This window comes from Myxine glutinosa, chromosome 4, assembly GCF_964187855.1.
Source record: "Myxine glutinosa chromosome 4, kmMyxGlut1.1, whole genome shotgun sequence".
NCBI classification, from domain to species: domain Eukaryota; kingdom Metazoa; phylum Chordata; class Myxini; order Myxiniformes; family Myxinidae; genus Myxine; species Myxine glutinosa.
Genome location: NC_136264.1, coordinates 91902310 through 91928783, shown reverse-complemented (window position 1 = coordinate 91928783; position 26474 = coordinate 91902310). Strand labels below are relative to the sequence as shown.

The 26474-nt window shown below is 47.2% G+C and overlaps 1 protein-coding gene across 1 annotated transcript in view; it reads left to right on the top strand.

The window, feature by feature from the left end:
* SUCLG2 (succinate-CoA ligase GDP-forming subunit beta) overlaps positions 1–26474 on the top strand; it is a 309494-nt gene that overhangs the window by 39026 nt on the left and 243994 nt on the right. Inside the window, exon 3 of the mRNA XM_068112925.2 lies at positions 16207–16306. Coding sequence (XP_067969026.2) covers positions 16207–16306 — 100 coding nt within the window. The remainder of the gene's footprint in view (positions 1–16206; positions 16307–26474) is intronic.

The following is a 26474-nucleotide window of genomic DNA, read 5'->3' as shown; positions in this document are numbered from 1 at the left end:
TCTGACCAATATTTCCACCACTTCACCTGATCTCCCTGTCATTGTCCCCACATTCCATGTCCCAAACCTCAGAAACCGATCTCCACTTCGGGCTGCACCCTGCCCATATGTACTTGTGATTGTCATGGTTCTCTTTTTGAGGCAATGTTTTTATGGCCGGATGCATGCCCTTCCTGACGCCAACCCTCTTAGTCGTCTCTTACGACACGCAGGGATACGGTGTACCTATTCTGACCAGGGTACACACTGGGAAACGTTTAAAACATGTAAATTCTGGGGGGGGGGGGGGGGGGGAGGGGGCGTCAGCATCATGGCTGCGGTTTAAACATATTCCAACAATATCCAAACAGAACGATGAAAAAACAATCCGGGAAAAGTCTCCAAGCGAGAACGTGGATTTGAGAAAGAAGGAGCAGAGGCGGAAGAAAACGAGATACAGGGGGCGGGGCACAAGCCGAGACGAGGAGGAGAGCGAACAAGCACGTGTCCGGGAGGAGAGAAAGAATCAATATAGAATTCTTTGTCTCAGGAGGTGAGGTGAGGGGGAGAAAACAAAATAAAAGAAACAAGCAATACAGCGAAGGAAATAACCCAAACCGACAAAACACCGACGGGGGGAGGGAAGCCCCAAGTCACCAGGCCGCGCACGAGGTACGACTCAGAAAACGATTAACTACACACAAGTTTGCACGAACCACAAACCAACACCAACTAGAAACACACAATAACACGTACACAGCAAAATAACCAGTGGAAATTTGACAAAGACAAGAATGGGAAAACACTCAAACTTCGATGCCGTGGAGAGCTCGAAGCAAGCCTCACTCGCCCGAGGAACCGGAAGAAGAGAACTTCTTCTTCACCATTGAGTGATAATGCCAAAAACGATATATAGCGTGATATTCAAAATGTTGTGGATGACGTATGACAAAACTAGGTGGATGAGTTGGTGAGGCGACGAGAACAAGCCAGATTTGACTTTATGTTTCAGGTGTGGATCCAGATCAGCAAATGGGTTGTGTTTTGTATCCTACTGAACAATGGGATACGAAACATAAACTGTTCAGCCTGGTGTAGGTATGCGCTCGCTCTACCAAGTGCCGAGCGCCGTTCTAGTTTCCAACAGCCTTTGCTAAGACTAATGTTTTAAAGGTATAAATAGATATAGGTCTTTACCTCTGTCGAAGTAACTAATTAATTTGTTATATTGTCAGAAGTAAACCATGGACTGGAATTCTCGCATCATTTGCCGAAAAGGTGACCATGATTTGAAATGTCCCACGCACAGTCTGCAAGGGAATTGATTTGAAGTTCACAGGTCGTTTTTAGACAATAGAACAGTTCCGTAGTCTGGAATGTCTTTCAGTAGATGTGGATTTTAAAGAAGAGCGAGAAGCGGAACCTTTATGGAGAAGAGGGCAAAATGGCATAAATCTAGTCATCTTAAAAGTGCTCGTTCAAAGCTCCGAAGACTTCAGGAAAAATAACAAACCGGATTTCAGATGCAGCTGTTGGCACAATTTTAAGACCAGTGCCACGAACAGTGTGATGGCAATAGTCTGCTTGTTTTGAAGTAATGGATAATGTCATGACTCAAATTAGCCAATGGAGTCATGGGATTATGAGGCTGAAGCTCTTGATGGCTAAACTGGCAAAGGTGGTAAGAAAATAAATCCTTGAGTGGCAATCGTTTTCTTTCAGAGGCAGTTTTCCAGCTAGCTGCAAGCTAGATTCGATGCCTACAAGTCTTAAAACCCTTATTTCCATACCGTTCAATGTTCCATACCATGGACCATGCAGCATCAGGATGCTACAGAGTCACAGATTTCTAACAATTTCTCACCTTGTTTATTTCAGTGCCAAGCATAAAGCCTCAGCAACACGAGCCACTCATCATTGAAAAGATAGAGAACCACCTCTGCCTAGCTACCTGGGTCGAAAGATGCACACGTTCATGAGAAGTAAGGTCATAGTGAGTACTCTATGGTTTTGGTATGGAACCACCTTTAGAGGCCATTTTTCCCCGCAGAGCAGGGGTTGGCCTTTTTTCGGGCACCGTGGTCCCCTTTTTTTGAAGCAATGTTTTACGGCCGGATGCCCTTCCTGCCGCCAACCCTGTTAGTCACCTCTTGCGACACACAGGGAATTACCAGTGAACTGGTACTCAATTTGCCGACCTCGGAAGGATGACAGGCTGAGTCAATCCCCCTCGCGTTAATTCAGCGATCGACCGGGATTTGAACCCAGGATCCTAGGATACCAAGCCGGCACCCAAACTGCTAAGCCAACACCAGGTTTAGAATGTCAGATATAACGATATGATGGAGCTGGAGAGTTAACCTGTGAGTGTATCCTTCAAGAAGTTTGATGAAGGAAGCCTGGTCTGTCCTGCATATCTCAGAAAGGAAAGGTTCGCTGTGGGAGCTCTGGACACCATGGACCATAACCTGTCATCAACTACTGCTCAGGGTTCCTTCCCATGTTACTGGAATCAGCATGTTCCGATTCATCACTGCTGACAGCTCGGGCATATGCAGGGATACTGATGCCATACAGCCTGATCAGAGTCATCTACAAGTGGAGAAGATTCCAATCAACTGCCAACTTGTTCAGGCCAGGCCGCCCCAGTAAGTTCAGCCCGAGAGCAGACCGCAAGATGCTGAAAGAAGTCTCTAAGAACCCCAGAATGTCATCACGGGACCTACAGGTAGCTCTTGCCACTGTTGATGTCAAAGTGCACGAATCTACCATTAGAAAGAGGCTGCACAAATTTGATCTACATGGGAGGTGTGCCAGGAGGAAACCTTTGCTGTCCAGAAAGAACATCAGGGCAAGACTAAAGTTTGCCAATGAACACCGAGGCAAAGACCAGCACTTCTGGAACAATGTGCTCTGGACAGATGAGTCAAAGGTAGAGCTATTTGGCCACAGTACCAGAAGACATGTTTGGCGAAAACCAAAGACAGCATTTGACCCCAAGAACCTGATACCAACTGTAAAGCATGGTGGTGGAAATATTATGGTTTGGGGCAGCTTTGCTGCATCAGGGCCTGGGCAGCTCACCATCATAGAATCCACTATGAATTCTTCATGGTACCAGAGGGTGCTTGAGGATAATGTGAGGCCATCTGTCGTAAAGTTGAAGCTCAACCGCAGGTGAACCTTGCAACATGACAATGACCCTAAACATACCAGTAAATCCACCAAGGAATGGCTGAAAAGAAAGAAATAGAGGGTTCTGGAATGGCCAAGTCAAAGCCCGGATCTAAATCCCATCGAGATGTTGTGGGGGGGATTTGAAACGAGCTGTGCATGCAAGAAACCCCTCAAACATCGCACATGTGAAAGAATTCTGCATGGAGGAGTGGGCAAAAATTTCTCCCAGGCGATGTCAGAGACTGGTAGATGGTTAAAAGAAACGCCTACTTGAGGTTGTTTCTGCCAAAGGGGGCAATACCACCTATTAGAGCCAAGGGTGTACTTACTTTTTCCACATGCAAAATTTGCATTTATATTTATTTAAATTATACAATGGACGACAAAATGTAAATGTTTCATGATATTTGTTATATTATATTGAAGCGCGGCGTTACGCGCGCTGCTTGCGAGCAAGGAGGAAGCGGAGAAGCGGTAACTTATAAGCGTCTTTATTTCAGGAGCTCACTGTAACACTGGCGCGCTCCGGGCTGCGCGCCCGGTGTATATCATGAGGCCACGCCTACCCCTCGGGCGTGGCCACCGCCCACTTGGTGCGCGGAATGATGTCACCACGCCATTGCGCTTTTGTGTCCGCCACACGCGCCCCCCCAGAATTCCCGCGCACCTGGAGGGCCAGTTTGCGGGGCAGACGAATGACCCGGCCGAAGCGCCCCTGGCGATCCGCGGCGTCCGGGGTGCAGGGATGCCAGGTGGAATGCCCCTGGCTGCCCCTGGGATGGGTGCAGGACCGGGGGGCGGCGGGGCTGGGCGGTGCCGGGGGTCCGCCCGCAGGGGGGCGGCCCCGACGTGGGGGTCGGGCCACTGGCGGTGGATGGTCCACGTCGAGGTGGGCCGGCTTGAGGCGGTCTACCGAAACGCGGTCAGGAGTACCGCCGATGTCCAGGGTGAAGTGCTTCGCCCCGGTCTCCAGCACGCGGAAAGGCCCGTCGTACGGGGGCCGCAGTGGTGTCCGGTGGGCATCGTGGCGGACGAAGACGTACTCCGCCGTGCGAAGCTCCGGGGCGACGTGCGTCGGTGGGTGCCCGTGGCATGCCGTTGGCACCGGGGCGAACCTCTGGGCGGTCTCTTGCAGAGCGGAGCGCTGCTGTGCCGCGGACCATGGTGCCGTGGAGTCGGGGAGGAACTCGCCCGGCACCCGCAGCGGTTGCCCGAAGACCAACTCCGCCGCAGATGTGCGCAGGTCCTCCTTGGGCGCCGTCCGGAGGCCCAGCAGGACCCAGGGGAGCCTGTCGACCCAGCCGCCGTCGCGGAGGGTGGCCCGGAGCGCGGCCTTCAATGAGCGGTGAAATCGCTCACACAGGCCGTTAGCCTGGGGGTGGTAGGCCGTGGTTCGGTGCAGCCGGACCCCGAGCCCCTGCGCGACCGCCCCCCAGAGCTCCGAGGTGAACTGGGGGCCGCGGTCGGACGAGATGTCTGAGGGGGCGCCGAACCGGGCGACCCAGGTGGCGATGAAAGCCTGCGCGACATCGGCTGCCGTTGTCGACGCCAAGGGCACGGCCTCCGGCCGCCGGGTGGTGCGGTCCACCATGGTGAGGACGTAGGTGAAACCCCGCGAGGGGGGCAGAGGTCCCACCAGGTCCACGTGGACGTGGTCAAACCGGCGTTCCGGCACCGTGAACGGGGTCAACGGGGCCTGGGTGTGCCGGTGCACCTTGGCGCGCTGGCACGCGAGGCACGTCCTGGCCCAGCCGCGGACGGCCTTCCGGAGGCCATGCCAGACGAACTTGTCGGCGATCAGCCTTTGGGAGGCCCTCGCGCCCGGGTGGGACAGGCCGTGGATGGCGTCAAACACCTGGCGCTGCCAGCCCGCGGGCACGATGGGGCGAGGACGCCCGAGGGAGACGTCGCACAAGAGGGCGGCGCCCGCGCCGTCGAACGCCACCTCGGTGACGCGGAGGCCCGTGACGGCGGTCCGCAAGGCCTGGACGTCGGGGTCAGCGGCCTGGTCCGCTGCCATCCGGGCATAGTCGATGCCGAGGTGGACTGCGTGGGCGACGGCCCGGGAAAGGCAATCCGCCACCGGGTTGTCCTTCCCCGCGACGTGCTGGATGTCCGTCGTGTATTCGGACACGGCCGAGAGGTGACGCTGCTGCCGGGCCGACCACGGCTCGGTGACCTTGCCCATCGCGAAGATCAGCGGCTTGTGGTCGACGAAGGCAGTGAACGCACGGCCCTCGAGCAGATGGCGGAAGTGCCTGACCGCCAAGTGAAGCCCGAGCAACTCGCGGTCGAAGGTACTGTAACGGCGTTCGGGCGGGCGAAGCTGCCGGCTAAAGAACGCCAGCGGTTGCCAAGCTCCACGCACCCATTGCTCGTGCACCGCGCCCACCGCGTAGTCCGAGGCATCGGTGATTAGGGCGATCGGTGCATCGGGCGCCGGGTGCGCGAGCATGGTGGCGTTAGCCAAGGCGAGCTTCGCGCCCGTGAACGCCGTGTCCATCTGCTCGGTCCAGGTAACGTCGCCTTTGCCCGGCTTACCTCGGAGAGCTTCGTGCAGGGGGCGCAGGAGCTGGGCGATACGGGGCAGGAACCGATGGTAAAAGTTCACCATGCCCAGGAACTCCTGCAGCCCTCTGATCGTGCGGGGGCGCGGAAACCCCTTCACCGCCTCCACCTTGGCCGGCAGGGGGACGGCTCCGTGCCTGGTGACACGGTGCCCCAGAAAATCGATTATGGTGGCGCCGAACCGGCACTTTGCGGGGTTCACAATCAGGCCATGCTGGCCCAGGCGTTTGAAGAGCGTGCGGAGGTGGCGTAGGTGCTCTTCGCGGGACGCGCTGGCAACGAGGATATCGTCCAGGTAGACGTAGACAAAATCCAAGTCACGCAGGACGCTGTCCATCAGTCGCTGGAACGCCTGAGCCGCATTCTTCAGACCGAAGGGCATGCGCAGGAACTCGAAGAGTCCGAATGGCGTGATGACCGCCGTCTTCGGGACGTCCTCCGGCCTGACGGGGACCTGATGGTAGCCGCGTATGAGGTCCACCTTCGAGAAGAAGGACATGCCCGCCAAACGGGCGGAAAAGTCCTGAATGTGGGGGATGGGGTAGCGGTCGGGAGTCGTGGCGTCATTGAGACGGCGATAGTCCCCGCACGGTCGCCATCCCCTGCCGGGCTTCGGCGCGATGTGCAGCGGCGACGCCCAAGCGCTCTCTGAGCGCCGAACGATGCCGAGTCGCTCCAGGGTAGCGAACCCCGCTTTTGCCACCGCCAGCCTCGTCGGCTCGAGGCGGCGTGCCCGGGCGTAGACCGGTGGCCCGACGGTGGGGATGTGATGGGCCACCCCGTGCTTGACGGCCCCCGCCGAGAAGGTGGGCCGCGTGAGGGCCGGGAAGTCGGCGAGGAGGCGGGTGAATGCGTCCGCTGCCGGAAGCGTACAGACCAACATGGCCGGAACCGAACCGTTTGGCAAGCCGCTTGGCAAGCCGCTCGTTGAGCTGGGCAACGCACAAGCGAGCGAGCTGAACGTCTCGGCCTGGACAAGACGTCTGCGCTTGACGTTGACCTGGAGCCCATTAGCGCACAGGAGGTCCGCGCCAAGCAGTGCCATGGGCACGTCGGCGGTGACGAACGTCCATCGGAAAACCTGCCCTCCGAACCGCAGAGAGAGGCAGCGTTTTCCGTACGTACGGATGGGCGTCCCGTTCGCGGCAAGCAGCGCGGGGCCCCCACCCGCGGCGTGCTTGTCTGACGTGCCGGCGGGAACGACACTCACCTGCGCTCCCGTGTCGCACAGGTAACGGCGCCCGGAGAAGGTGTCCGTTATGAACAGCAGGCTGCTCGAATGGCCGGCGCTCATCGCCACTATTGAGCGCCGGCCCAGGCGTTTCCCGACCTGTTGAAGGAGCATGGCGGATGACACTGCCGAGCTTCGTGGCCGAACTTGGCGTGGAACCAGCACCAGGTGGTGGAGCTGGAGGAGCGCGGCTGGCTTCGCCAGGCCGGTGGAGTTGGCGGGTTTCCCCGCGGTGGCGGTTTTCGCCGCGGCGGTGGGCGGGGCGTGGCGGCGGTCACGAGGTGCGTATCAGCATGCTGCGTATGCTGTATAAGCTGATGCTGTGGATCAGCAGCATCAGCAGCAGCATCAGCAGCATCAGCCACGAGGGCTGTGACGGCCACGCCGACTCTCGCCCGCGTGTCCGAAGCGGTGAAGTACTTGTCCGCCTCGGCTGCCAATGCTCGGGGTTCTGTTAGCCCGGTCCCGGCCAACGCGAGGCGAACCTGCGCTGGAAGTTGGCGACGGAAAAGCGCCCGGAATAGAGAACCGGGGGCTTCGTCGCCCAACAGTGACAGCATATGGTCCATTCGGACCGACGTGCGCGTGTCACCGAGCTCGGGGAGATCCAGGAGGCGGTCGGCCCGTGCGTCGTCCGTGAGGCCGAACGTGGCTAGGAGTAGCCGCTTGAGTGCCTCGTACTTGTGGCCGTCCGGTGGGTGGCGAAGGACGGACACAACTCGAGCGGCCGTGCCGGGCCCGAGGGAGGCGACGACGTGGCAATAGCGCGTGTCATGGCTGGTGAGGCGCCGAAGCTGAAATTGGGCTTCGGCCTGGACGAACCAGACTTCGGCCTGAGCCTCCCAAAATTCGGGAAGTTTGATGAAGTTGGCCATGGCAATGGCGTCGCGTGTGGAAGGATCGCTCCGGCAGATCCAACGTCAAGGGGGTCACCAGTAAAGCGCGGCGTTATGCGCGCTGCTTGCGAGCAAGGAGGAAGCGGACAAGCAGTAACTTATAAGCGTCTTTATTTCAGGAGCTCACTGTAACACTGGCGCGCTCCGGGCTGCGCGCCCGGTGTATATCATGAGGCCACGCCTACCCCTCGGGCGTGGCCACCGCCCACTTGGTGCGCGGAATGATGTCACCATGCCAGTGGGCTTTTGTGTCCGCCACAATATAACCTTTATCTATCAATATTGTTGAAATGAAGATCAAATAGCTGTATGTTGAAATATGTTGAAAAAGTCAAAACTTTACATGGGGTGTATTTACTTTTTCACGTGACTGTATATACAGTGGCATCCATAAGTATTGGAACAGTGAAGTCAAATTTGTTATTATTGCTATGTCCTCGAGGAATTTGGATTTGAGATCAAAAGATGAATATGAGGCAAGAATACAGAAGGTCAGCTTGTATTTATTGGTATTTATATGTGTATATGTTTTACCATTGTAGAAGAATAGCACTTTTTTTGCTCAGTCCCCCCATTTGAGGTAAGCACAAGTATTGGAAAAAATGATTGTCAGGTGTTCGTTTCTTCTTGCTCAGGTGTTTATTGTTGCATTGATCGTTCACACATAAAAGAGCTGTGAATGTCGAGTCTTGATTTTAGCATTTGCTTTTGCCATTGGAGTCAGTCAGCATAAACAAACATGAAAACCAGAGAACTGTCTATGAAAGGAAAGCAGGAAATTTGTAAGCTGAAAGAGCAGAATAGTTCAATTAGAACCATTGAAAAAAAATTGAGCTTTGCAAATAAAACAATTTTGGAATATCCTGAAAAAGAAAGAAACCACTAGTGTACTTAGGAATAGACCATGGCTCGGGTGGCCAAGGAAAACAACTGCTGTTGATGACAGAAAATCATCAGAGTTGTGAATAAAAACCCTAAAAATAACTGTCAGTGACATCACCAACAACCTCCAGAGTGCAGGGGTTAAAGTATCACAATCTACCATTCGCAGAAGACTTCGACAGCAGAATTATAAAGGCTACACCGCAAGATGCAAACCTCTCATCAGCACCAAAAATATAAAGGCCAGATTAGAAATTGCCAAGAAGTACAGAGGTGAAGCCAGTAGAGTTCTGGAACAAAGTTTTATGGACAGATGAGACGAAGATAAACCTTTACCAAAGCGATGGAAATGTGAAAGTGTGGAGAAAGGAAGGAACTGCATATGAACCAAAGCATATACTACCTCATCTCTGAAGCATGCTGGAGGTAGTGTCACGGCTCAGGCTTGCATGGCTGCCTCTGGAACTGGCTCACTCATCTTTATTGATGATGTAACTAATGATGTCAGCGGTAGAATGAATTTGGAAGTGTACAGAAACATTTTGTCTGCCTATGCACAAGAAAATGCCTCCAAACTCATTGGGCAGCGTTTCACCATGCAGCAAGACAATGATGCAAAACACACTGTCAACACACCCAAGGAGTTCATCAGGGGAGGAAAGTGGAAGGTTTTAGACTGGCCAAGTCAATCTCCTGATTTAAATCCAACGGAGCATGAATTTCACTTGCTGAAGAGGAGACGAAAGTCAGAAACTCACAAAACAAGCAACTGAAATTGGTTGCAGTAAAAGTTTGGCAAAGCATCTCAAAGGAAGTTACCAAGAGATTGCTGATGTCAATGGGTCACAGGCTCAATATAGTTATTGCATGTAAGGGATATGCAACCAAATCTGTTCCAATATGTATGCTTACCTAAAATGGGGGGACTCAACATAAAAAAGTGCTCTTGTTCTGCAATAGTAAAGAATATATGCAGAGAAATACCAAGAAATAAAAGCTGACCTTCTGTACTCTTGCCTCATAGTCATCTTTTGATATTAAATTCAAATTTCTTGAGCATATAACAAAAATAACAAATTTGACGTCACTGTTCCAATACTTATGGAGGACCCTGTATGTACACATGCAAACGTGTGTGTGTATATATATATATATATATATATATATATATATATATATATATATATATATATATATATATATAGATATATATAGATATACATACACACACAATCAAAGCCAGCCACTGACTGGGCATCTAACATCATGCCAAGTCCTTTCCTCTCACAGCCTACAAGGTCTTTTTGACCATGGCTCTGTGGAATACTGCTCACCTGTATGGGCTGGTACCTCTACCTCACACCTGTTATTCCTGGACACTATTGAATCCAAAACTTTCAACACCACTGGGATCCCACATAAAGCAACAAACATGGCGTTGTGTTTTTTTTTCTCAGGCCACAGTCTGGTGGGGTGTCTGTTTTCTGGCTCTGCTCCTTTTGTCTTGTTTCTTCATCTCTTTAACCCCCTCCCCCTCCCCCACCCCTCCTACGAGCACCTTAAGGTCGCACATGTTCTTCCAGCAAACCCTTCCTTGTGAAGCTCCAAAAATCCAAGTCACTCCTCCTCATCTCCACTCCTGTTTCTCTTTTATCCTTCTTCTGGAACCTCTTTCTTCAGTCTGTTCAATCCCACTCTTATCTCTTTAATCCAGTAAGCAACCCCCTTCCCCTCCAAGGAAACCTTGCCACGTTCATTTACAGTATTTATTGATAGGTCATGTTTTCTTCTGTCTCGTCTCTCTTCCTGTTTGTTCATCCCCTTGTTGCACCTGTACGTTGTCCGATTGCCTCACTAACGGTGTATTTGTTGTCTTCTAACCTCTGTCACCTCGCTCCTCTGTTGCTCTCTTACCTCTGGCTCTTCCATTAGCCTTAGCTTTGCATTCAAAAACGTGTACGTACCAAAGATAGATTTTGTACTTATTGAGATGAACTATGAAAACAACATGTGATTGGTTATTACTTCATGCATAGCACACATATGTGAATGTGCTTCCAATTAATATTTTTTTATTTATTTTTAAAACTCGATGGTTGTATTTGTGATGCTATTAGGTGAGGAATTAACATTGATAAAGGTTTATTAGACGCATTTTCTCATAGTTATTCAGATACCACTGAGGCATACAATTTGCTATACAAAATGAGAGTGGCTGCAAACCAAATGGACACAGCTGTTCCTGCAGCGTTGTACGACACGGAATGTTCGAAGCATGTGGAACAAAGGTTGCAGCACAAGCACCTGACCGAGAGATATATTACATTGGTCACCAAGTGTATCAACCACCAGCGTGGCGTATCCAGAACACCATGTGTGAAAGACTGCATGCATGCTATTTGATATACTCCGGTGCTTGTGCTATACACAGCATAGAGCAGAAGTACCATAGAAACAAAACAAACAAACAACTAGAATGGCAATCCGAAGTGCCAGGCAGAAAAATTTACGTTTTGTGTATTGCATTGATGGGCTTGATCTGCATCTGGGCCTTAACCAAAATCTTATTGGCTGCATATCGTTTTTGGCCCCATCTCTCAATGGTGAAGAATCACTTAAAATAAAATTAAAAAAACTCTCGTATCCAGATCCGGATCCAAAAGTGAAAATTGAATAAAGTCGTCCTTGTCACACACCCAACCTGCCCACCTAATTTTGTCCGAATCCGTCCCTAACTTTTTGGGATATTCGGCTCGCACACAAACAGACTGACTGGGTGAAACCACAACCTCCGCCCACCTTCGGTGGCAGAGGTAATGATCATAAAACAATAGGTAATACCGGGAAAGCTGTATGCTCGTTCTGCTGTCTGGGATTGTGACCGTCAACTGTGGTGCAGTGTGGGCGGCAGCATGAACCACGACACCGACGGGTCGATTTGGGGGTGTTTACCCCAGAACTCTTTCGAGTGAGCCAAAGGTGCTGCATGTTGCTTAACACTGGTGCTCGAGAGAGAAGATTGATGGGTCAACTTTTGATTGACATCTGTCACTTCAAGCGCCTAATTATATAACAGAACTTGCTATAAATAGGCGTTTATGTTCTTGACGCAGTATTTGTTGTGTGCAACGTGAATTGAGCAATGGAAGTGGTGATTTTAACGAATGTAAATTTTGTACATTTATTGTTCGATTCTCTGTGACGAATCTTCCTTCATCGGAGAGCACATATTTCCCCTCTCGGCCGTTGGGGCACCGGATCATTTAACATGGAGGTCTATGCCATATTTTTCTACACCCTCACAATTAAACCCCCACAATGAGGTGTTGGGGCAAGAAAAGTGATAGTTTCTCATTTTACAGTAACTATTTTAAGATTGATTGATTGATTTTTTTTTGAAAAAGGAAAAATATTACAAATACATTTATATCGAATATTGATTATTTTGATGTGTACATATGCTCCACAAGCAAAGTATATTCCTCCTCCTTCCTTCCTGTCCAGATCATGTGTGCAGCAGTTCGGACCTCCCCCCCTTCCTTTCATGAGTATTGAATAAGTAACTGCCTCTTCGGGAGCAAGATGCCACTGAAAGTTGCCAGTATGTTGCAGGTTTCCAGTTTATTCAAATTCCCTTCCTCTTGGCCCCCTGCCTTGCCTTATTCACTTCCACCTGGCCACTGCGTTTTCTGTATAAGTTATTGGAACACCATCGTGACATCATGGCGAAAGTCCCTGGCTGCTTTCATTATTCGCAATTGCTTTTCTCACAATTTCGCTATGGGATTAAGTATAATATTTCCCATCTTTATGGGCTTGCTTAGCTCACAGTACATCCTACCCTTGATTGCTGTACTGAGTGGGAATATTGGGTTCATCGTGCTTCTGTCAAGGAGCCTTGTAATGAATCCCTAACATGTACAATGTACATAGCAAACTTATTTGCATCTTTAATGAATGAGGCCGGCGCAAAACCTTTCCTTAAACACCATCTGTGACATCTGATTTTATCTCGATGCAATTTTTTTTTTGTATACTTTGTCGAGGCTCGTATAAGAGGTAAGACACGGAATCTACAACAAAGGGAGCAGGAAACAAGAGGGGGTGGAGTGGGCAGTACAACAGCAGTAGGGAAGACGGATATCAGGAGATATTTGTAAGAGAGAAGCTTGGGGCAGGATACACTGGATAAACAAGATGGACACTACAGGGTCTTTCAGGAAAGAAAACCTCAAAATTTGAAGGAGGATGGTTTGGGGTGGATTAACGGGGGTCGAAAAGATCATGGTTTTGGATTGGGGAAGGCATGGGATTGTGTAGGAAGAGTGGGATAGAAAATAATGTGGGAGTTTGTTCCAAAGGTGGGGAAAAAGAGGAATTAAATGGTGAAGGTGAGCAGTGAGTCTTGATTTTGACAGTTTCACCAGAAGGGGTTTGCTTGCGGACCTTGAGTGCCCTGCAGAAATATTAGGGTTATTCTTTTCACCTACCGAACTCGTCCACCTAGTTTTGGCAAATATATCCATAACTTTTTGAAATATCATGCTAAATATCGTTTTTGGCCCCATCTCTCAATTGCGAAGGGTCAGTTAAAAAATAAAAAAACTGATATCCGGATCCGGATCCAGATCTCGACCAAAATTTAATAAAGTCGTCCTTGTGACACACCCAACATGTCCACCAAATTTCATCCGAATCCGTCCATAAGTTTTTGAGATATCCTGCTCACAAAGAGAGTGACGAGCTGAAAACATACTCTCGTCCACCTTCAATGGCAGAGGTAATAATCATAAAACAATAGGCAATAACCGGAAACCTGTATGAAAGTTTGCTGTGTTTGTCATGTTTATAAACATTGTGTAGTTGTGTGTACATCAGCTATTCCCTCAACTTTGGCTTTACTTGTAGTTTTAATTCCTGAATGCTATTTGTTGGGACCATTGGAATCTACAACACTCGGTATCAGATAGAAGTACATGAGACAGCCAGCTTACTACCAGTACAGGAATTCCCGTAGTTGCAAAGAATCTGTCCTGTTGATTCTAAATGTCATGTCCCATGATTAAAAAATTGAATATTATGAAATAAATTATCTCCTTTGTGTTTAAAACTATAACATGAGGGATTTTTATGGCGTAGCTCATCGGGCAGAGCCGTCTAGAACAGTGTATGTATGTATGTATGTATGTATGTATGTATGTGTGTGTGTGTGTATGTATGTATGTATGTATGTATGTATGTATGTCCCCTCAAACGTATACCAATCGGAGCTGAGAATCTGGTCACATGTCAGGGTGATGCGATTACGTCTGATGTCATTATGGCGGTGCAGCTGCTGACTCTCCACGCACCGCCATTTTGATTTATATGCTGTTCATGCCGAACATATCGTCGAACCTGTCATATATCACAATCGACATGCTCTACCTCTACATTTTTCATTCAGTGTGAAATACAAACAAACCGATTGTTAAAATGACCATCAAATATCAAAAGCCACGGTGTTATGTCTCTTCCAACAATACGGTATATATAGGCCTTAGGGCTTAGGCGTTATGCCTCATCTTCGGACCGCTTCAGACAAATTAAGCCCAGGTTTCTTAATACAGTAGTGTATCGTTTCAGTAGTATCGTTTTCGTAATAGTAATAATAATAATATAGTAAATATAACCATAATACCTTAATCCCAATGTCGTGAATCGAAGGTTAATGGATTGAAGCGGTGTATGGTTCATGATCAGTGATGAGCGTTGTTCAGCACTAATATTGATAACCGAGGAAGTTAGGAATTCACCTCGGTTTTTTGATAGTGATATCATTTTCGAAATAATGATAATGTAACGTTAATATTATAGTAAATCTAATCATAACACTAATCCCTTCGTAGTGACTGCAAACGTACTGGAAGTTGAAGTATATCAGTTTTGTGTCCGTTATGTCATTACGTCTATGATGTCATTACGACGGCTGACTGCACCGACCGACATTTGAATTTACAAGTATACCCTCTCATGACGGGAGTGGCAGGAAGGGTCATTCATCTTTGGGGTATATAGATTACAGTCGATCTATGGTCGGGTCTCAAGAACATTGGGTGTGTGTTCATTTGCCAAGGTTCTTGTGGAGAGATCGCCGAGTGGTTAAAGCATTCGAGCAAGCACTCCATTCAAAACCCTTAAGGAACGGCGGGCTTGGCAAGCGCTAGCTAGCTGCTTGGTAAATGAGCACACCTCCAACCCTTGTGGGGTATATAGATTACAGCAGATCTTTGCTCAGTTCTGTAAGTAAAACTTACCTCATGGATGTTGAGATTCCTCCAAATTTATTAGTTTAATGTTATAAACAGCATTAGCGACTGTTTGAAAAGCTAATAATATGTGTTTGTGGTTTATAATATTTTACAAGCCTGGCTACGCCGCTGTTAGACTTTTGGTCTTGTTTTTTAATTAAGGGTGAGAGGATATTTGAGGGTTGGAGGATTTGAATAAAAACTTGAGTTTTTATTTATGGAAATGTAGGCTCAGAGCAGCTAAACGACGGAGAGGAACATGTTTTCGGATTCGCACCTGTTTTCGGACAACAAGTAGTTGAGTTGACTGTGGCGGGTGGAGGCGAAGGGAGGTGGGGAAGGTGTACGGGGAAGGAGGGAGAGATTGGTGGTGGGTTTGGGAGAAAGCAAGATGTGACGATGGACTGGATGTTTGAAAGATTGGAGTGGGAGAGCACGAGGAAACGTACATAAAGAATTGATTCCACAGACGTGAGCATAGAGGGATGAAGGGATGAATGGGAGCATCCAGCTACACTTGGGGAGGCAAACCATGTGTGGGTTATTGGAAGAATTATTGTGGCTTGATGAGGTGTAGTTGTGAGTGGACGGAGGGTAGAAAGGGCGGTCGGAGTGATGCCAGAAGTGAGGCGATAGAAAAGTGAGAGTCTACCAACCTGCATTTGGTGGGTGAATCGCAGACCCTGGGACACAGCTTCCTGTTTGGAGATGCAAATAATATGAAAATCCTTGGACTCCATCTCTTCTAGAGAAACAAGATGGGAAGCAGCTGCACCAAGTCAGAATGAAGATTAGTCATAATCCATAGTACTTTGGATGAAGGCCTTGTACATTGGGATGAACTCATCTTCCCTCAGAATGGACTTGGCTCTTTGAAGTCTATTCCGAGCTATGCAGGTGCCAGACAGCCTTGGAGGCCAGCTTGGGCACATGGTCCACCCCAAACAGGGTTTCTGAATTGCTTCACTGTAAAGTAGATTCCACGTGGGATGTACCTCCACATTGGATTACCAACACACCCTTCTCAGCTTTACCTCGATATAACTAAACTCCAGCATTGTGACCTTTCATGATGTGACTTTTTGTTTAGTTTATGTTTAGTTGAAAGGAATATGCATGTATCCCACTTCCTAAACGACTTGTAATGGCAGAGGATTATTGTCTTTTCCCCATTATCTTCCAGATGCTGACATGTTGGTGCTCAAGGCTCAGATCCTTGCAGGAGGTCGTGGGAAGGGGACGTTTAGCAGCGGCTTACAGGGTGGTGTGCATCTCACAAAAGAGTAAGTTAAGCATGAACACCAGCTCAGCCTCTCTTTCTCTCTCTTTGCATATTATGCATGTTGTACCTTTACTGACGGAGGGTAAGAACTGCGGAGCAGCGGTAATTTGGTTGAATTGTGAAGAGACTCGATATGAAATGCTGTCTGCAGTTGAATATTATACCTTGCCAGTAAAGTTGGCAACAGTACAAAAAGAACTAGAGGCTCCCCTAAGCGAAGATTGAACGCCGAGGTATTTCTATATGAGCTGTGAGTGGATTCATAGAACAGCCATGCGGCGTGCACGTGCTGAGAAGGTCCGACTTGGATGAAGGATTTCAGAGGAATCGAAGGTGGGCGGCAGATGGGGTGAAGACGGGAGATTAAAATATACAGGAATGCCAAAAACAAAATCTCATTTGAATTGACTATTTGCCATCATATTTTCCCCCTCGCTGGTGTGTGCTTCCCATTGAGGTGTCATTACAACTCTGCGCTATCGAGTTATGCTTCAAATTGAGTTGGAACCAAGACCGCTTCTGCTTACAGCTACAGGCCTTGGTTCATCTAGTGTTGTTGTAAGTTCTTGCATGTTTGTGGACAAGCTGCTCACAAGATTAATATGAATTTGAGTGCCAGAATGAAAAGGAAGATAAATATTGAGAAGCAAATCACTTGTGTTAGAGAATAAACAGGTGATGTGCAAGTGTGCCATTTAGGTAAATGTGAGCATATAGATTACCTGTATTGGAGTATATAAATGGTAATATCATCTGCTCTCCTTGTTTTGCGTGCTTTGCAGCACGTTGCGTACAGTCGATGTAAAGGCGTGTTGTAAAATGCTTTGTTGCCGACTTTAAAATAACAGGATCAATCGAAAATATATGCTTTGATTGACGGGAGTAATCTTTTGTCATTTGAATACGTTTTACCTATCAAGTGTTGTGGTAAGGGATTGTGTGATTCAATTTTCAGATTTTAATTGGTACAGAGAATGAAAGGAGAGCCATTTTTAGTTCACCTGGAACAAAAATTGTTCAGGGGAGACATTAGCATTGTGCGGTGTCCGTCAGTCACGCAGTCAAGCAGGCAGGCAGGCAGTCACGCAGTCAGGCAGGCAGTCACGCAGTCAGGCAGGCAGTCACGCAGTCAGGCAGGCAGTCATGCAGGCAGTCAGGCAGGCAGTCATGCAGTCATGCAGTCACGCAGTCACGCAGTCAAGCTGTATGTAAACACTTGGATCTTCTTCTCTGAAACTACACACATGATTTCCATGAAACTTGACTACAACTTTCATCGCACCATGATGTACTAAAGTTTGTTCACGGCATGAAAAAAATGAGCGTCTTAGGGGGTCCACCGGAGGTCAAAGCAGGTCCTGGTGTGACACCCCAAAATAGGTATTTTCTTTCTTGTCTGAAACTGCGCACACAATTTAGATGAAACTTGACCACAGCCTTCATCACCCATGATTGATTAAGGTTTGTTCACTGCATTAAAAAAAATAAATCAGGATTTAAAGAGGTGAACAGGGTGTTTGACACCCCAAAATGGTATTTACTTTCTTCTGCCTTACACATTTTTTGGGTCATCCATGCCTTCCCGTAGTTCGCTGGTTCTACCAGGTGGGCCCAGGGGAATTACCCCTATTTTTCTTATTTTGTTATGTAAAATATATCGAAGCAGATATAAAATCCATCTGGATGTGTTTTACATGTGTGCAAGCTTCCCTTTAATCTCCCTCCCACACGTCAAACAACATCGCCGCAGACACTGCTTGAGCTAAGGCGGAATGTCTCAACTCGATGTTTTGCCTCCATATCTCATGTTCCCAACCAATCCTGCTTTGTCCCCATCTTACCCACCATCATATGCACCATCTGCTGGATTTTGTGTCCTCGCCCATAAAGGGAAAGAAAGTTTACATATCCATCCTTGACCCTGCATCAGTGATTGGCACAAATCCTGTCTCTGAGCTCTGCAGGCAGTTTCTTCGACCTCATGGCTTGGTTTTTGCTCTGATATGAATTGTCAGCTGTGAGACCTTATATAGACAGGTGTGTGCCTTTCCCAATCATGTCCAATCAATTGAATTTACCACAGGTGGACTCCAATCAAGGTGTAGAAACATCTCAAAGATGATCAAGAGAAATGGGAGGCACCTAAACTAAATTTCAAGTGTCATAGCAAAGGGTATGAATACTTATGTAAATGTGATATTTCCGTTTTTTCTTTTTAATAAATTTGCAAAACTTTCTAAAATCCTGTTTTCTCTTTGTCATTATGGGGTATTGAGTGTGGATTGATGAGGGAAAAAATGAATTTAAACGATTTCAGCAAAATGCTGCAACATAACAAAATGTGAAAAAAGTGAAGGGGTCTGAATACTTTCTGAATGCACTGTAAGGATGTGAAAACAGATCCTATCCACTACAGGCCAGTAGCTTACTTCCAATTATATCCAAAGTCATGGAATCCATCATGCCTGCTGATGTTGTCTTTTTCTTTTATTTAAATAACCTGATATATGACCATCAGTTTGGATTCCACTCTGGTTACTCTGGACATACTTCTGCTCCTCTCTCAGCAATGGCTGAAGGCTCCAAATCTCAAATCGTATTTCAGGACCATCTCCCTGGATATATCTCAGAGATTCGATGTAGTCTAGCATCCTGCCTCATTTGCCAAACTGGCTGCCTGTGGCATACAAGACTACCACCTTCATATCTGGTCTTGTGATATCCTCCACTCATGCATTACTATCAATGGAAAGCTCTCCTCTCTCATTGGAGGCTGGAGTGCCCCAAGGCAGTATCTAGGGCTCTGTCACTCATCGACTGAAACAACCTCTCAAATGCTCTGGACATTCCCCTCTTTATCTTTGCCGACAACATCACATTTTCATACAATACCCCATTGCATAGACCAGTGGACAGCAGCTGCATCACACCCTGCTGATTTGGAATTGATTTGATACTTGTCAGATCAATACAACATGTTTCTCAATCTTGCCAACTCCTAGGCTCTCCCTATCGCTCTGGAAGGATTGTCAAGTGATCTCACCTATCTGTATCCATGGTCGGCTACTGGGAGAGGTTCTACTGCTTGATCTTTTAGGCCTCGCCATCAACCATGACACTCCTGGGCTGACCACATCACAAAGCCAGCCTCGGAAAACAACCGCAGCCTGGGAATCCTCTGTCGATCGTTTCAAGTCATTTATTTGCAAATCACAACTACTTGCAGCCGACAAGGCCTCTGTCCTTAACTAAGGAAATACCGCTCGCCACTAATGGCTAGTGCTCCTACATCACATCTGTTTCTCATGGAATATTTGCAATGTGAAGCTCTCAACAACAAAGGACCGAGGGCCTTTCACTCACTCACCGCAGGCAGGTTGGTGGTCTTTCCGTCTTCTACCGACTCCTCTCCGGCCTTGCTCCTCCAGCTCTCTCTGGGCTCTGTCCCCCAAATATTCCTACAGGTAGCACAAGATCTGCCTGCAACCCTCTTATGGTTAAACTGCCAAAATCAAGACTCTCTGCTCACCTTCACTCCTTCATTCCTCTTTTCTCCCGCCTCTGGAACAAACTCTCTCACTCTCTTCAATCCCACTCCTCCCTTCAGGTCTTTAAAACGACTGTTCACCACCATCTCTTATCTTCCCCAATCCAAAACCTTGATCTTTTCTACCCCTGCTAATTTCACCCCAAATCCACTTTTTTGAGGTGACTTTTGACTTCTTTCCTGGAAGTCCTTGGTGTCCTTGCGTTTTATACCTATCCTGCCTCCCCCCAGGCCCTATCCCTCCCACACATCTCCCGATGTCCCTGCTCTCAAATGTTGTGTTTGTGTGCTTCCTCTCCTTCTCTCCCCATCTAGTCGACCGCTCCCCTTTTTATATACTTTGTTTGCTTGTTTGTTTGATTTGTTTGTTTGATAAATGTTAGCTCTTTCACGAGCCTCGACTCTGTATACAAAAAACAAACAAACAAAAAAAACATTATTTGCACGTCCCTCAATTATGCCAGAGCACAAAGCCTGTTGCTCTCGCATCATCGAACGTCCGTTGCCTGTTTTTTTTTACCACTGCTTCACCATTCTAGCTCCTTGTGAGCTCTCAATCCTCTGACACTCCAAAGCAACTTAAGGATGCCCACATTTTTCCATTAACCCGGTCCTTGTTTACTGCATACCGCACACGGCAACTTTTTTTTCCCCTTTTTTCTCCCCTTTTTTCTCTCGTTTGTGAAACGACCTTCCTGAGGCTATTAAATCCCACTTTCCTTCAAGCAGGCGTGCACCATCATCTTGTATTCCTTCCCACGATCTATTCTGCCCCCATTATAACCCCATCTAACCGATACCAACCCTCATACTTGTATGTTGATGTGTTTCCTCCCCTCACCTCTTCTCTCTTTCCCTGTTTATTCATTCCCTTGCTTATGTCGACCTGTGGGCCCCATTTCCCCACTGTCATTTTATTGCCTTTTTTACCCTCTGTCACCTTGCTCTTCCATTAGCCTCGATCTTGTATATATATATATATATATATATATATATATATATATATATATATATATTGAAATCCTACATAATGGCAAAGGTTTTTTTGACTTTTTTTTAGCCGCGTCGCAGACGCTGGTCATAGAGTGCCCTCTGCTGTTGTTGTTGTTCTTCTTCTTGTTCTTCTTCTTCTTGTTGTTGTTCTTGCAGAGAAGACAAAACCTCAAAGCTCCACCCATTCTGGGAACCATAGCTCCACCCATTTTGGGAGCGGCTTCATATAAACAAATATCCACCATTTTATTAACTCGCATAGCTTTGAGGCCTGTTTTGTAGGCCCCTGGTGTCTTCCTCTCTCACACAGTTTTATTTCAAATCAAATTCGATATATCATTTCATTTTTCACAGTCGCTAACATAGTTTTAGACTCGGTTGAAAAAAAACGGGAAGAAAATCCGATGAAAGTTGCCCTTTATAGAACGAAATGAATTCTCAAAGGCCTGTAACTTCAAGTCCATTGAGATATATTTTTTTTAAATCGCGGCATGGTCAGTCATACACCACCCGAAATAACAGACGGGAAAATGCAGAGATATATATATTTTGTTTAAATCGCGGCATGGTCAGTCATACACCGCCCGAAATAACAGACGGGAAAATGCCGAGATATATTAAAAATTTGTCCATTTGATGACAATCGTCACGATGAAATATTTAATTTATACGTCGTCACAATAATGTGGAGAGAGGAGCATAGCTTGGTTCACGTGTCGCCACATACGGGAAATTGCCGAGATATATATTTATTAAATCGCGGCATGGTCAGTCATACTGACCCGTATACGAGATATATTACGTCATACGAGATATATTAAAAATTCGTCGCCACACACGGGAAATTGCCGAGATATATTTTCACTTTGCACAAAAATAACATCAAGTAATCGAATCAATAGGAATGTCCTGTGCCTATAACATGGACGTTATAGGCACAGCTGCATCTAGGCATTGTGTAACATCGACGCGGCTTTTGTTTTAATTAAAACTTTTTGTACTTGTTTCCTCTGATATGGAGAACAGTAATAGAAAGGGTCCTGTCCATCGTCCTTTTTACCTCCACCACCAAAGGTGGATGGAGGTTATGTTTCACCCTTGTCTGTCTGTGTCTGTCTGTCCGTTTGTTTGTCTGTGAAGAAGATATCTCAAAAAGTTGTGGACAGATTTGGACGAAATCTTGCGGAGAGGTTGGGTATGTGACAAGGACGAAATGATTAGATTTTGGTGAAGATCCGGATCCGGCTACTATAATTTTAAAGTGATTCTTCACCATTGGGGGATTGGGCCAAAGCTGATATATAGCCGGATATCTCAAAATGTTGTGGGTGGATTCGGACAAAACTTGGTGGATAGATCGAGTGTGGGACAAGACCGAATCGATTTAATTTTGGTGATGATCTGAATATGGATTCGGATGTGAGAATTATTTAATTTTTGAAGTGAGTGATTGGGCAAAAACGATAACTAGCACGATATCTCAAAAAGTTGTGGACGGATTTCGACGAAACGTGGTGGACAGGTTGGATGTGTGACAAGACCAAATCGTTTCGATTTTGGTGAACATCTGAATATGGATTCAGATACGGGAATTATTTAATTAAGTGAAATTGGGCGAAAGGCGATATATAACAAAGTGAAAAAGGTTGTGGACGAGTTATGACAAAACTTGGTGGACGAGTTGGTTAGGTGACAAGAACAAGCCGAATAGATTTTGGTTCAGGTCGGAATCCAGATTCGGCCCATCAGTGGGATACAAAACATAAACTCTTCATCCTGGCGGAGTTATGCGCTCTACCGAGTGCAGTTCTAGTTTGTTATGCAGTCATTTATGACCAACTCTTAGTGTGGTTATCAGATTAACTTCTAAAATATTGTTTGTAATTTCTCCAGCAAAATAGTTTTGTTTCTTCTTCACAAAACGTAACTTTGTCAACCAAAGTGAAATCGGGGTTTGATGTCTCCTCATGGAGTTTATCCTCAACTGAAAGAAGAAAATTTCGTTTTCAATGATTTTGGCCAAGGATAGGACACAGTGCATCGCGTCAGGTGTGAATGAGGAGCTATTGAGTGAAAGCCAAAAATGCGAGATTAACGGATGGTTTTATATAATGTCGCATTGTGATTGTTGCGAGTGACTTTCGGAATGGTCTTGTAACTATTTCAGCGCCTTGTGAAGCTTAGTCGGCATCACTGGTTCAATGTGTGTACTTGTAGCCATTTGTTCTGTTCGCACTACCATTATCGAAGAGGAGAGCATGATTCCAGCGTGCACGCTATATGTGAAATACTGGGCAGGAATTGTGGGCATTATTTAATGTATGCACAGATTTTCAGTCTAATTATGCCATCAGTATGCCGCCTGTCGGCCGGGATTTGCAGAATACGCATATAAATACAATGAGTAATGAAGCGAGCATTCATGTTTCACACTCTGATGTGCATGGAACGGGGTGCAAACGGCAGCTTTATTAGCTCTTTCAGAGTTTATATTTGATCGAGACTTGGTTAATTTGCTGCAGTGTAGCAGTGAAAGGCTCTATCAAATAGCTAATGTGTTTCTTTGAAGCCATCAATGAACTGTTTGTCGTTGGGAGAACCCTCTTCACCAAAATTGCACACCCGCTGAGTGGAGACTGGAGAAGCACAATCAACTTGAGGTTTTTGTCAACAACAACAAAAAAAAATAACGGCTCAATGTCTGACTATGAGTGGAGGTGTGTTTTTTCTTGCTCTCATGAACCCTTAAACCACTTCTTGGTTGGGCTAGGGCTTATGGGTACCCTGGTCATGGCGGGGCTATCTGGTATATCCAACATGCATTAAAGCCATGGCTGGAGCTTTCGGTGCATTTAAGTTGGCTGTCACCTGCTTTACTCTTCTTGTTTCTTTGCCAAGATCTCAAGATGGCAGACTTGCTAAAGATAACCGCAGGGCAGGGTGTCAAAATCGAAGATGTACTGGCAGTTTGAACCGAAGATAATATACAGGGTGAGCCAGAGCCATTGTTAAAGATCGAGGAAATTTATGGTAAAATTCAGAGGAGTTATGTGGAAAAAAAAATGGTGAAGGAAAATGCTTCGGCATTGCTGGGACAAGATACAGTATATTAACACTTAAATGGAGCTAAAAGTGGAGCATGTGAAGCACATTATTTGGCTTCTCCACTTGACACAACCATGCGTAATTTCATCATCTTGGTCTGCCACCTCCACCCATTCCTCCAATCCAAGAGGCATATGCTCAGTGTGAATGCTCTGTCACTTGCCGCGCATGGATTGGACGGATGGAGCAGGAGCTCCTTGTGTCTGCACCATTTTTACATGCCAACGAGGTGCGAGTGGCCTTCATTATGGCTTAACACAGGCCTTATGCGCTCGATTCTTCAATGTCCTCTTTGAGGGGCTGAGCCATACAAGTCTGCAATAAACCAGGAAAAATAGGCAACCATTTTCATCAGCATCTAATGTGACACTTTCCAGCACTGAATTTAATATTCCAGCTGGTCGACCAGTGTTTTCTCTTCTCCAAGTCAACAGCCAAGGAAACAGCTGCAGCGTTTTTGTCACTGGTGTGAGCAACTATCCAACAGGGTGGCATGAATATTTTTTTTTGGAGGCAAAAGGTTTGTGTTCTTATAGATCAGAAATAGTAGAGACCCCAAGATGCTGCCCTGAGGAACACCACTATCAAAGGGAAGAGCAGAAGAGTTATCCAATGTGCTCTGTGTGAGAGTGTGGAGGAAATGTGATGGACAGCCCAGGAGTGAAGTGGCAAGAGAGAGAAATGTCAGAAAGCTATTCTTGTTTTTTAAAACTCTGAACAACAATGTAGTAATCATTACATGGGGCTGGCGGGATGGCCTAGAGCAGGGGTTCTTAACCTTTTTCCCTGTCAAGACCCCCAACGGATTGCCCACGATGTCCCCATACCCCCTTCACCAGACTGTTGACTGCCCAAGGCACACCGAAGGTGCACATAGCTAGAGGGGACTGGGGACATGTCCCCCTAGAATTTTTTTGATTTCTCGGTGCTCTGTGGTACATTCTGAGGGGTGTTTTTACTTTAATTGCCTATTTTTTAAATGAAAATTGGTAACTTATTACCCAGAACATGGGCCAAGTTCGGGGATCCACGCCTGATTACCAGTCCCATTAGGTTCCAGTGTGACTTCAAAATATCTCAACAGCTTTTTTCTTTTCTTTTCTTTTTTTTTGTTTACTGAATCGAGGCTCGTGAAAGAGCTAACATTTACTTCACAAACAAATCAACCAGACAAACAAAATATATAAAAAGAGGGAGCGGAAGACAAGATGGGGAGAGAAGGGGAAGCACACAAACACAAGATTTGAGAGCAGGGAGATGTGTGGAAGGGAGAGGGCTTGGGGGGAGGAGGCGTGGGAAGGTGGGGGGGGGGGGGGGGGGGGAGGGAGAAGTATAAAACACAAGGACACCAAGGACTTCCAGGACAGAAGTTGGTATTTCAAAAAAGTGGAATTGGGGTGAAATTAGCAGGGGTAGAAAAGATCAAGGTTTTGGATGGGGGAAGATAAGAGATGGTGGTGAACAGCTGTTTTAAAGATCTGGAGGGTGGAGTGGGATTGAAGAGAGTGAGGGAGTTTGTTCCAGAGGCGGGAGAAAAGAGGAATGAAGGAGTGAAGGTGAGCAGAGAGTCTTGATTTTGGCATTTTGACCATAAGAGGTTTGCAGGCAGATCTTGTGCGACCTGTAGGAATATTTGCGGGACAGAGCCCAGAGAGAGCTGGGGGGGGCGAGGCCAGAGAGGAGTCGGTAGAAGACGGAAAGACCACCAACCTGCCTGCGGTGAGTGAGTGAGAGGCCCTTGGAGTTAGCTTCATCGCAGGAGATTCCAATGATTCTGAATGCTTTGGTTTCAACAGCGTGAAGACGAGCTAGGTGTGAGGCAGGAGCACCAGCCCAGAGAGGAGAGCAGTATTCCATTGAGCTGCGGATGAAAGCCTTGTATGTGGTGAGGAGCTCAGGTGTGCCAAGGAAGGACTTCGCACGACGGAGGATGCCCAGTCGGCGACTGGCTTTGGAGGCCAGATTTGAAATGTGGTTTTGCCAGGAAAGATCATGGCAGATAGTGAGACCCAAAAGCTTGAGTGACAGAACTTCTTGGAGAGGATTATTCAGAAAGTGGATGGGAGGGTTGTCCAGTCGGTCTTTTCGGAGAGACATCGTAAGAGTGTGAGATTTGTCAGGATTGAAAGACATGTTCCACTTGTTTGCCCAGTCTGTGATTTTGTCCAGGTCTGCAGAGAGTGAGGAGGCTGCAGACTGCCAATCTGAGGGATGAAGAATGGAGCGAAGAGAGTAGAGTCATCAGCAAAGAGATACAGAGGATTTTCAAGAGAGTCAGAGAGATCATTGATGAAGACCAGAAAAAGCACAGGGCCCAGAACACTGCCTTGTGGAACTTCAGCCTGAACAGGAAGAGGAGATGAGAGAAACCCATTCAGGGCCACACGTTGACTACGACTAGAGAGGAAGTCCGCCAGCCATGCGTGGAGATTTCCATGGATACCAAAAGAGGAGAGTTTGGTGAGCAGAGCGGGGTGCCAGACCGTATCGAAGGCACGTGATATGTCAAGGGAGACTGCTCTAA